At 37.9% G+C, this 11,972-nt stretch overlaps 3 protein-coding genes across 3 annotated transcripts; 2 read left to right on the top strand and 1 right to left on the bottom strand.

Annotated features, from left to right (window-relative positions):
* Positions 1 to 61: 61 nt before the first annotated feature.
* Positions 62 to 2,791, top strand: Cbr-alh-11 (the record flags this gene model as incomplete). Its single annotated transcript, XM_002642885.1, has 7 exons — positions 62 to 442; positions 484 to 639; positions 860 to 1,265; positions 1,522 to 2,187; positions 2,250 to 2,487; positions 2,535 to 2,611; positions 2,661 to 2,791. The coding sequence occupies 7 exons, from the start codon at positions 62 to 64 to the stop codon at positions 2,789 to 2,791; spliced, it is 2,055 nt and encodes a 684-aa protein (XP_002642931.1).
* A 938-nt stretch (positions 2,792 to 3,729) lies between these two features.
* On the top strand, positions 3,730 to 4,695 carry CBG15208 (the record flags this gene model as incomplete). The annotated part of the gene is made up of 5 exons (XM_002642886.2): positions 3,730 to 3,837; positions 3,884 to 3,987; positions 4,032 to 4,164; positions 4,226 to 4,460; positions 4,511 to 4,695. 5 exons carry the CDS (start codon positions 3,730 to 3,732, stop codon positions 4,693 to 4,695), a joined length of 765 nt encoding a protein of 254 aa, XP_002642932.2.
* A 68-nt stretch (positions 4,696 to 4,763) lies between these two features.
* On the bottom strand, positions 4,764 to 8,078 carry Cbr-acr-21 (the record flags this gene model as incomplete). Its single annotated transcript, XM_045243291.1, has 9 exons — positions 4,764 to 4,871; positions 5,336 to 5,677; positions 6,051 to 6,196; positions 6,242 to 6,359; positions 6,701 to 6,844; positions 6,924 to 7,166; positions 7,221 to 7,578; positions 7,624 to 7,778; positions 7,962 to 8,078. The coding sequence occupies 9 exons, from the start codon at positions 8,076 to 8,078 to the stop codon at positions 4,764 to 4,766; spliced, it is 1,731 nt and encodes a 576-aa protein (XP_045095638.1).
* Positions 8,079 to 11,972: the final 3,894 nt, after the last annotated feature.

Here is an 11,972-nt window from a genome sequence, read left to right as displayed (position 1 = left end):
TCCTCTTGTTTCAAAAATCTAACAGTGTAGTTCTCCCACTAACCACTGTATACCTTTCAGAATGCTCAAACCTGGTGACGTGGTTTTCTACGCTCGCTCTCCCGCATCTGAATTCTGTGATGCCGTGGAGCAAGTCATCCCTAACAATTCCTATTTCCACGTGGCACTAGCGGTTTCTGAGCGGTCTCTAGTTGAAGCAACTCCTGAAGGGGTTCTAGAGCGAACTCTCAAGGACAGTTTAGATGATAATCAGCCAGGAATCGTGGAGATTCTAGAAGTCAAAGGAATCCCAGAATCCACTATTCTAAAAGCAGCCACGTGGTGTAGATCGAAAGTTGGATTTCCCTATAATGACTTATTTTCGGCGGATCTTATGAATTCTGATGATCTAGAGTCCTATTACTGTAGTCAGCTGATAACAGAAGCATTTCGTGGCGTAGAGGTCTGAAATTCATCAAATCCACGTCATCAAGAAATATTCAGATGCACTGGCCAACGCATACACTGAATTTTTTGAATTGCGATGGGAATTTAATTGAGTTTTGGATTGAGTACTTTCGCAAAAGAGGGAGACCTCAAGTGCCACAAGGCGACGTCGGCTCGCATCCGGGGCAGTTGAGGAGGAGTCCTGTGCTGGTGGTTTGTAGTTTTTGAAAAAAGCCACGTCATCATCGTTATGAGTAACCCACAGCGTTCAAACTGATGTGGTCAGCTGTTGCGCTTCATTGAGAAAGTGACGTGGCAAAGATTTCCAAAATTCAAATTTTTTGCATTTTCTCAATGAAGCGCAAGAGAATACAACCGCAGTTCAAACCCGATGTTTCCCTATTACATAAATAATCCTTCATCTTTTTTGAAGCTTAAAATGCGAATCTTGCCTACAAAAATGAATCTCAACACACTGAAGGAATCAAAACTCCTCGAGCTCTCATCCCATTTCGTTGGTGGCAACCACGTGGAATTCGTCTCCAACCGTCAGTTTCCTGTTATGGAGCCCCGGAGTGGCCGGAAACTTGCCACGTGGCACTACGCGAATGCTGAACAAGTTGACTTGGTAGTGAAAACAGCGAAGAATGCACAGAAGACATGGGCGGGTTCCACGTGGATGGAGAGGAATGAGGTGTTGAAAAAAACAGCGGAACTGTTGAAAACGCATTGTGACGATATTGCCTATTGGGAGTGTTTGAGCAATGGGAAGCCGATAAGCGAAGCGAAAGCCGATGTGTTGTCTTGTGTGGATACTTTTAATTTTTATTCCGGGATTGGTGAGTGTGCAAAACAACCGTAAAACCTGTAATGGAAGGATTTTCTTTCGGTTCTTGTCAAAGATATAAAAAAGTTGTTGACTAATAAAATGCTAATTATAATATAACAACAATTTTATCAGGTAACACATTTTTGATATCTTTAAAATGAACCAAGATAATTGAGCTGAATGTTGCTACAGTAGGAGCCCTTCTATTATAGGCTTTACGATAAACTTGTCAAAAAAAAATCAACAAGTCTAATGATGAATTACAGCTCACGATCTCCTTGGTCACCATATACCTCTTGACCCGACTCGCTATGCCTATACAAGACGCCTTCCTATTGGAGTAGTAGCTGCAATCGGTGCATGGAACTATCCCATCCAGACATGCACCTGGAAAACAGCTCCAGCACTTGCTTGTGGCAATTCCATCATCTACAAGCCCAGTCCACTATCCCCGGTCACTGCTCTGATCCTTGGAGAGATTCTGAAGACTGCTGGACTTCCTGATGGAGTGTTTAATGTAATTCAAGGTGATGCGGAGACAGCTCAGCACTTGATTCATCATGATGACGTGACAAAAGTCTCGTTTACTGGAAGTATTCCGACTGGAAAGACGATCATGGCAGCGTGTGCCGAAAGGAATATTAAGCCGGTTACAATGGAGTTGGGTGGAAAATCGGCACTGATTGTTTTCGAAGACGCTGATGTGGATTCTGGAGTGGCTTGTGCCATGATGGCAAACTTCTACAGTCAAGGACAAGTGTGCTCGAATGCGTCGAAGGTTCTGGTGCATAAAGGTGTGTTGAAGGAATTCTTAGAGAAGTTGGTGAAGAAGACGAAGGAGTTGAAGATTGGGGATCCATTGAAAGATGAGACACAAGTAGGAGCGCACATTTCGGAAGTGCATAGAACAAGAGTCGAAGGATACATAAATGGTAGGTGGTCGACATCTAGACAACCTGCTCACTCAAAATCCATAATTTGAACTATTTTCCAGGTGCCATCAATGAAGGAGCCACCAAGATCTGTGGTGGAGACCGTATTCAAGTTCCTGGCCTTGAAAATGGATACTATCTGTCCCCCTGTATCCTGACAGACATCACCCCAAACATGACAGTGTACAAAGAAGAAATTTTCGGTGCAGTGCTTCTCATCATCCCATTTGACACTGAAGAAGAAGCTGTTGGAATTGCAAATGATACTGATATGGGGCTTGCTGCTGGGTTGGTTACTAAGTAAGTAATATTTATATTATACTTCCTAGTAGTTTCATATTTTCCAGAGACCTTGCAAAATCCTACCGTATCTCCGAGCAGCTGAACGCTGGAAATGTCTATGTGAATACCTTTAACGATGTTTGTAAGTACCAAACCAAGCTGAAAAAACAATAGTGATCTTTTCTTTTCAGCTCCCCTAGTCCCGTTCGGAGGAATTGGAGAGTCGGGATTTGGTCGTGAAAACGGAGTTGCGGTCTTGGAACACTACACCCAACTGAAATCGGTCTTTGTGAACACTGGCGCCTGTCCGAACCCATTTTAATTTATTGATTTGATTGCTTAGCTTAATTAGAGATATTTGTACAAAAGATTTATTTGAATGAAAAATAGATGAAAGTATGAAAAAAGAGACATACGATGAATTCTTGTTTGGAAATGAAAATTGAACGATTCCAGCTGAAAATTTAAAAAGTTGCAAAACTCGCCTACACTTTGGATGGGTCCAAGTTTCCTAGTTTGAACATTTTTTTAGTTTTTCGTTCAATCGATTTTTCCTTCAATCACCTGCATCACCTGCATAATGGTCACTTGACCCCTTCTTATCAGTTACACCACAAAAAACTATAAACTCTACTGATAAGTACGTTTTGGTCACTTAGCACATCATAACATGCTCATATTGATTTTTTTTCTATTTTTCTATCTATTTTCCCCTATCAATTCCTTACCAGTAGTATGCTACTACATCATCAATCAACCGGATCCATCGTTAGCGCCCACTGATTTATGTGATAATTTCATTTTAATAAACTCCGCCCACATTTCGGAGGGCGGAGCTTTGGAATATGTTGCAGAAGATTTAGAAGGTTTTGGACATTTATTCGATGGAAAACGAGAACTTTATGTGACAATAACGTCGTCGAATCCAAGTTTTACTTTTTTGGTAGGGGCAAATTACATTAAACACTCTAAATATGAGTCATCCAAAGCCTCAGCTTTGAACCTATATATATCTCGGTTGCTGTGAAAGATATTAAAAAGTGTTCAACAGATAAAATATTTCTGATACTTTGATAAATATTTTGTCCGTATATTACTTTTTGATATCTTTCACAGGAACCGAGATATGTGGGCTCAAAGTTGACGCTTTGGGTGGAACTCTACAACATTGTTTAAGGTATTCACTTGTGTTTATAATATTTTTTATTGAAGACCTCCAACACCACATTAGTTCATGAATTCTCCAAATCTGTTTGCCAGATGTTGAAGAGTTTCAACCTGAATGGCGTGGACATTGACTGGGAGTTCCCGGTCTGGAGTCGAGATGCCAAAAAAATCGACAAAGCGAATTTCGGAACATTTTTAAGAGTGTGTACTGAAAATTGTTTAATCAGCTTCCTTATCATTTTTCTAGATACTAAGATCCCATTTACAAAACTCCGGGTTCAAATTATCAGTAGCCGTTTCGGGACCACCCACGATTTCGAGAGTTGCCTATGATGTAGAGGCTCTGGCAAAGTGATTTTTGAAAGTTGTGAAATCTTTAACCCAGCAAATTATAGGTACGCAGACATGGTGCAAATTATGAACTACGATTTCCACGTATTCAATAGGTACAGTAATCCGTTGGTGGGATTCAACGCCCCCTTACATCCTATGAGAGCGGAGATTTCAGTACTGGGAGAAATGAATTCGGTGAGATGGGTTAACAACTTTTAGGCCTTATGGGAATTAGTTTGGACACTATAACTTCCAGGAGTCTTCTATGAAAACCTGGCTGGACCTTGGTCTTCCAAAAAACATCTCATATTTCGGAATACCTACGTATGCCCGTGCCTATCAACTTCTAACTCATTACCTCCATAAACCCTACTCCCCAGCGATTAGAAGTCGTCCGGAAATCACAAATTATTGGGATGTTTGTATTTTTTCAAAATCTGGATATTATACAAATGTATGGAATCATAATGCACAAGCTCCTTATTTATATGGTAATGTTTTTCACATGTATTTTTGAATTCAAATTTTCTTTTTTTTCAAGGCAAGGACGGTTTATGGATTTCCTATGAAAACCAACAAAGTATTCTGGCAAAAATGGCGTTTGCCAGGAAATGGGGAGTGGGTGGAGTCATGGTTTACGCTGTCGGAAGTGATGATTATCACGGAAAATGTGGATATGGACGGTATCCATTATTGACGAAGATTTCGAAATTGGCGAGGAATTAGAATTCTGTATATTTGAGAATTGTTCAAAAAATGTTTTATTTTTTCTGATAACATAAAATAAAATTTTTTTATCCCGTCGATTCGAATAGACTCCTTTGATTCAAAATTACAAATGTAGACATTGACGTGCCGATGAGAAATACGACCAATAGAAAACGGTCGAGAACCATGGCAACCTGAAAAGCATATTTTGCACTTTGAGCTCAATTATCTCGGTTCCTATGCGATATATCAAAAATTTGTCAACTGATGAAATGCTGATGATGATATGATAAACGCTCTATCAGTTGACAAAATTTTGACATCTTTCACAGGAACCGAGATATATAGGCGCCAAGTTGACGCTTTAGGTGACATTCTAGTAGAGAAAATGCGGTAGGTTGGAAATGGTCCTACGAAAGAAATTCCAACTATTACGATTTATTTGAAAATTGCAGGATGTATTAATAGAATCTAAAACTTCATTTTTGTAGTCAACCACTTTTCCATAGGTACTGTAGTTTTTGAGTTTTTTTAAAGTTGGCACTCCCTCATGGCACACCAGGCGTAAGGGAGGCGCACTAACTTTAAAGGCGCATATCTCAGAAACTACAGTAGCTACGGTTCCTATAAAACATATTTTTTCCACTAAATCGCTCACCTGTTGCCACTCCAACGCAATCGCATCCCGTTTGTCTCTTTCAGCCACCCTCATCTCATTTCTCTCAATGATTCCATGCACCATAGACATGACTCTCAGAAATTCCTTCTCAAATTCATCTACCACCGGTTGCTGCTCATTCTCAAATACATCATCCACGTCGGTTAGTGAAATCTTCGGAGGATTTTGAGGAGGATGGGATTCCGAAGTGATCCCACCGTTTCCATTCGAATTCCGATTATGAGATGACGTGGCAGTTTGTGATTGGGTCCGTCCCAATTTTCTTCCGTAGATTGGAGAGTCTATGGGGGTTTCGTGAGAGTTCAGAGAAGAGAAGGAGACCTAAATTGGGTCAGAACCTTGGATAGAATGGTAATAGAAGCGAGAAAGCTAGAAAAAAAAGCAGAAAGCAAAGCACATATTATTTTTAAACTTTTGGAAATTGGAATACAAAAATATAGCTTCATTTTTGTACTTTTCCATAAATACTGTCGTTTTTCAGAATATGAAAGAAAGCCAGGCAATTTCAATTCCAAGCGATAGAAAAGCAAAAAAGAAGCAACTATACTTAGTTTACCAAATGAGACACATCAGTCTCCATGATTCTTGGTGTGTTTCGATGAGAATAGTTCGATACTCGTATATGACCCTAAAGGGATTTTTTAAGAAACTATAAAATCTAAAAAACTCCGAATTCTCGATCTAGTAGGTGTACCTTCTTCTTGACAGTTGGTGATGCAGACTTTATCGATAACGAGGATCGGAGACTTTTTTCCGGGTCAATGTTTCTGGAAGATTTTGTGGATAGCAGAAGACGATCGTCAGGGTTGCAATGCACGTTGGCAGAAATTACGGAGAGATCTAGAAATTTTTTAAAAATGAGATGACCCAAAAAGTCAAACTTACTTGACATATCCCTCTGCAATCCACACTCTTCTTGCTTTTTGACCTGCTTTGTATCAAAATCCTGAAGTCTTTTATAGTGTAAGCCAGCCGATAATGTACACTCGTTGGGGTGTTCTTTCTGAAAATGGAAAAAGTATTAGATACTGGATAACCTAGTCATACTTGTCGACGAGCCGGTTCAAAATTGAAATTGTGGACAAAAAACATATCGAATGATAGAGCTCGGTAAGCTCTACAATCTTTAAATAGAATCGACTAGTTTTTGAATAAATAACCGACCAACATTCAACAGAAATCGTCTGCTCGGACCCAATACCGTTTTAAAGCTCATCGATTCTTATTAAAGGTTGTAGAGCTATCCGAGTTTCATCATCTGGTATGATATTTTGCTCACAATTTCAATTGTGAAGCGTGTTATCAGCCGGCCAGTTGACGAGTTTGAACCTAGGGAGGTGGTACCTGATACATATGCCTGACATGATGGGCAATGGAGTGGTATGGTTCTATTCGAACGAATAGAATTTTTGAAAGATACCGGAAGGCAAATATCTGAAGGAATGGTGGTACAGGGTAGCCGTGGACTCCGGTATGATGAATGTTGACCTGGAAAAGTTCCAGTTTAAGTTTAGATCCCCATTGTCCATATCTCTAAAAACTAAATGTACGGAAACCGAAAACTCGCCGTAAACACCGTCATCGCGGTACCCAAGGCAACCAACATAATGGTAACTCCGTAATAGATCCCAATAAGTGGAAGTGCTTCAGAAGTTGGTGGCATTCCCTCAGCTACAAGCATCAGGAACACAGTGGTCGATAACAACGATGTAATTCCTAGTGTAACTTTTTCTCCAGAATCTGTTGGCATGTAGAAGCCCATCAAAGCAATCAAACTGATCAGAACACATGGTAGAATTAAATTGAACACCTGAAAAACGTTTGGTGATCTAGAAAAAAGGTCATAAGGAGAATTAGGTCATACATAGAACATTGCTCTCCTTTCGATTGTCACATGAACGTCGATAAATGGATAGGGTTCTGGACAGCAGCTGTAGATCACTTGATTCTTCTCAGCACGGATCCCAATTAGGCTCCACTCGGTGTTGGTAATGTAGTTGGTGATATCTCCTTGCTCCGATTTCAACAACAAATCGATCTTCGTTCCATCATACGCCCAGCTAGCATATTTCAGAATACAAGTCTGTCTGTCAAATGGATAGTGCTTGACGTCTAATGGACATGATGATGTGAAAATTGCTGATAATGGCCAGTGTATATTTCCAAGATAGTCTACTATCACATCTGTAGACATTACTGATTTCATGTACTGAGCGTCGGCGCTAAAATTGTTTCTCTTTTTAACCTAAAGAATTCAAAAAACTCACTTATTATACAATATAATATCAGGCTTCCAAATCTTATCACTAGGGATATGCAATCTTGTCACATTTTGATACAACCTGGGGTCCCATACAAGCTTATAGTCCACCCAATGCAACCTCACCCAACTGTTAGTCGTTAGAATCTGATTTCGTTCGTCCTGAAAGCTAGCGTAAATGCTATGAATTTTGAGCTCAATTATCTCGGTCCATGCGAGAGATATCAAAAATTGGTTAACTGATCAAATATTTCTGATATAATGAAAAATATTTTATCAGTTGAAAAAAATTTGATATCTCTCATAGGAGCCGCGATAATTGAGTTCAAAGTGTACAACACTTACCACATCAATAATCTGAGTCAGTGAAAAAACAAAAGTGACATTTATGGGTTCTTTCGGATGGACTGATGGCCGGATTTCATTGTTATAGTCGTAGAGTAGATCACGATATAGACGCATCACATTTTGATCGGCTCGAGAAGATAGTTGGGTACTATGGGCGCCGTCTGGAATTATTTTTTCAGTATTTGAGATTTTGAAAGTGTTTACTTCCTCTGCACTTACAGGTTCTGGTACAGCTCAGGCCTGTGCGGCAACAAATTGCCGATTGCCGAAATTGCCGAAATTGCCGAATTTTTGTTGCCGATTTGCCGTTGCCGAAATCGGCAACGAAGAAAAAGTTGCCGATTTCGGCAAAAAAATTTCGGCAATTTCGGCAACTGAAATTTTTTTGAATTTAGAGATTTTCACAATTTTTTTTAGTCAAAAAAATGATTTCGAAGTTCGAATAATCAAATTTTGAACACCATCATCCCTCAGAGTGAATTTTAGAGGAAATGTGTCCCAATAATCATCAAAAATACTTGCATCGGATCTAAAAATGGGCTTTAAATTTGTGAGCATAGGAGAAAAATAGATATCATGAGTCACAACTCCTCTAAAAATTATCCAATCTGTCTCAAATCTCTAGGGAACGTGTGTCGTGAGTTGCCTAACAAGTTGAGCGCACTATTTTCAAAACTCACAATCGGAACAAATATTTTCAACCATTGGAGTACCCTCTATTGCTAAAGAGAAATAGTTTGCATAAAAAATGTGGTCTTGAGTTGCCAATTTTTGTAATTACTTTTTTAAGGAACTTATGAAACACATTTTCTGTAGTTCTGAGCCTGATAGAAGCATTTTCATGTGAGTTACGTATCGATTTTACTAAAAAAAAGACGCAAAACTTTTGTTGCCAAAATTGCCGAAATTTTTTTTTGGCAATCGCCGAGTTGCCGAACGTTGCCGAAAAGTATTTGGCAAATTGCCGAGTTGCCGAATTGGCGAAAAAATTTTGTTGCCGCACAGGCCTGGTACAGCTTCCGACCTCTTAACTTTGAGATCAATTATCTCGATGCTTGTGAAAGATATTAAAAATGTGTCAACTGATCAAACACTTCTGATATTATGATAAACAATTTATTAGTTGACAATATTTTGATATCTTTTGAAGGAACCGAGAAAAATTGTCTCAAAGTTGAAAGCAACGGGGAGAAGGGCACTTCTATTACAGGTATTACATTAACATATTTTCAGCCCTGGATTTTCAAGCCTAGTCTATTTCCCCCAACTTTCGTCTCCCATCACTTTCTCCCATGGGAAATGATATCGAATGGGTTCCATTTTATACTCATCTCAACCAAAAAATGTCATTTCCTTTTGTTTTTCTCTTCCGCATCGAACCAGAAAAGAAACTTCAAAAGCATCAACAAATCAAAATGATTCACTTTTTTTTCTCTCGATCGAAAAGTCGGACCCCGAGGGAATATTGTATAGCTAGTTTTTGTTTTTGGGGGTAAATCTACATCTTTTGATTTTCACAAAAGTCCATTAATTAGAAGGGGCGAACCAATTAGTGACCCCCAAGCTTTGAACTTGTCTATTTTTTCTTCTTTTTGCACGTCCAAGAACTAGAAAAAGTTTGATGAGAAATTTTGCAGATTTCACAGAATCCCGGTTTTTGAAAATGAATTTCTGAATTTTGAATTTGTTCTGAATCTCTGAATTTCTGAATTTCTGAATTTCTGAATCCCTGAATTTCTGAATTTCTGAATTTCTGAATTTCTGAATTTCCGAATTTCTGAATTTCTGAATTTCTGAATTTCTGAATTTCTGAATCCCTGAATTTCCTGAATTTCTGAATTTCTGAATCCCTGAATTTCTGAATTTCTGAATTTCTGAATTTCCGAATTTCCGAATTTCTGAATTTCTGAATTTCTGAATTTCTGAATTTCTGAATTTCTGAATCTCTGAATTTCTGAATCTCTGAATTTCTGAATTTCTGAATTTCCGAATTTCCGAATTTCTGAATTTCTGAATTTCTGAATTTCTGAATTTCTGAATTTCTGAATTTCTGAATCTCTGAATTTCTAAATTTCTAAATTTCTAAATTTCTAAATTTCTAAATTTCTAAATTTCTAAATTTCTTGTTAACTGATAAATTGTTTATCACAATATCACAAACATATTATCAGATGACACTTTTTTGATATCTCCTACAGAAACCGAAAAAAGCTTAAACTTGTCGGGCTCTTCTATTACAGGTTTTGCGGTATTTCCTAAAAACTCACTAAAAAACAAGAACAAAGAAATATTGTAGATGGCGGTGAGCATTATAGAGGCATCTGAAAATTATTCATTTTCAGAATTCCAGAGAAGAAGCCTCATAAAAGAAAAAGATAGATTCAGAGAAGATGTGAGAGAGAAAAAAGCAAAAGATGGGTAAGAAAAAGGGAGGGTGCGGATAAGAAGAATTGAATAAACACAAGGCTTTTCTTAAAAAAGAAGAAGAAAGGATAAGAGAAAAGAAAGCTGAAGGAAAAAAGGGACGGAATATGCTAAGTGGGAAGAAGGATTCTGTGAATGTGTGGGGGGACAGGAGCTGGAGAAAAGAGAAGAACACATTTGGAAAATATGGAGAAGAAGAAAAGACGAATAAGGATCTGAAAATGGGAGAGAAAGAAGAGAAATGAGATTTGATTGGGGTGCATGGTTCAAAATTTTGATCTGTTAGAAATTTGCGAAACGGAAATTTTCCTAAATCGAATCGACAACCTTGAGCCCATTTCCAGTTGAAGATATCAAAGAGTAGTAAAGTAATAAAATATTTCTTATAATATGATGCACATATTATCAGTTGACAACGTTTTGGTATCTCTTTCAGGAAATGAGATATACGAGCTCAAAGTTATGGAACCCATGATCTACAAAATGGTGCTAAGTTTACAATATTTTAAAGTCCTGTTTTCAAACCAGAAGACTTAAAACATCCAAAGAAATTGAATTCTTCCTTCTCCCTTCAAAACACATTCTAATTTGATCCCATATATCTCAGCTCCTGTAAGAGTTATCAAAAAGTGGCTCACTAACAAAATGTTCATCATATTATCACAAATATTTTGCCGGTTGGTCACTTTTTGATAACTTTTACAGGAACCGAGATAAATTAGCTCATAATTAGGAGGGGTCATTCTATATATTGCAGAGTACGGTAATTCGCTTTCAGGTGGAGTTAGAAAAAATCTAACAATAAGAAGGCACTATTTCGGTAAACTACATTTTGAAAAAAAAACCTTTAAAAGTGAAATAGAACCTTATCTCAGAGCTACACTAAATTTTGAAGCATTTTTGACCAAAAATCGGTTGTCATATTAATTATTCAGACCTCCTAAACATTTCTTTTTGAAATTTCTATTGAAACATTTTAATGAAATTTCAAAGGCAAAAAGTTTGAAAATGTCAAATGATATATACTGAGTCCAAACCCAAAAAAGCCTCCAAAAAAGTCATTCATACTCATCCATCCGTGACGTGGCAGTAAAACAGGAGAGAGGGGAGAGACGCAGAGAAACGTTTTGGAGGAGGATTCTGAAGAAGAAGACGTCAGAAGATGAAAAGGTTGGGGGGAGAAGAAGACTCCAGATGAGGGTGAAGAAGAAGAAAAAGAAGATGCACTTGGGAGTAAAAATACTTATTTTTACTTTATGGGGCTTTTTTATAGGAGTTCAGGATAAGAAAAATTTTATTAGAATCATGAAAAAATAAGAACCCGCATCCTAGACAAAAAATAACAAACACTCCTCTCGGATATTCGACTCCCTCAAAGAATGGGCGGAGCCTAACTTTTTGAGCCGCCCGAGCCGTCTCAATCTCGTTTGCTGTTTGTTTGTTTTCAAATCCCAAGATGTTCCTTGTTCGGAAAAAAAAAATTATACTCGTTTATTCAATATCACATGTATTATAATTATTTACAGTATTACTCATATTATTTCACAGACAATATCATTAATAGGTTATAAATTCAAAAAACAT

This window comes from Caenorhabditis briggsae (genome assembly GCF_000004555.2).
Source record: "Caenorhabditis briggsae complete genome, chrIII, whole genome shotgun sequence".
NCBI lineage: Eukaryota > Metazoa > Nematoda > Chromadorea > Rhabditida > Rhabditidae > Caenorhabditis > Caenorhabditis briggsae.
The sequence above is the reverse complement of the archived record's forward strand: the minus strand, read 5'-3'. Positions and strand labels throughout refer to the sequence as shown.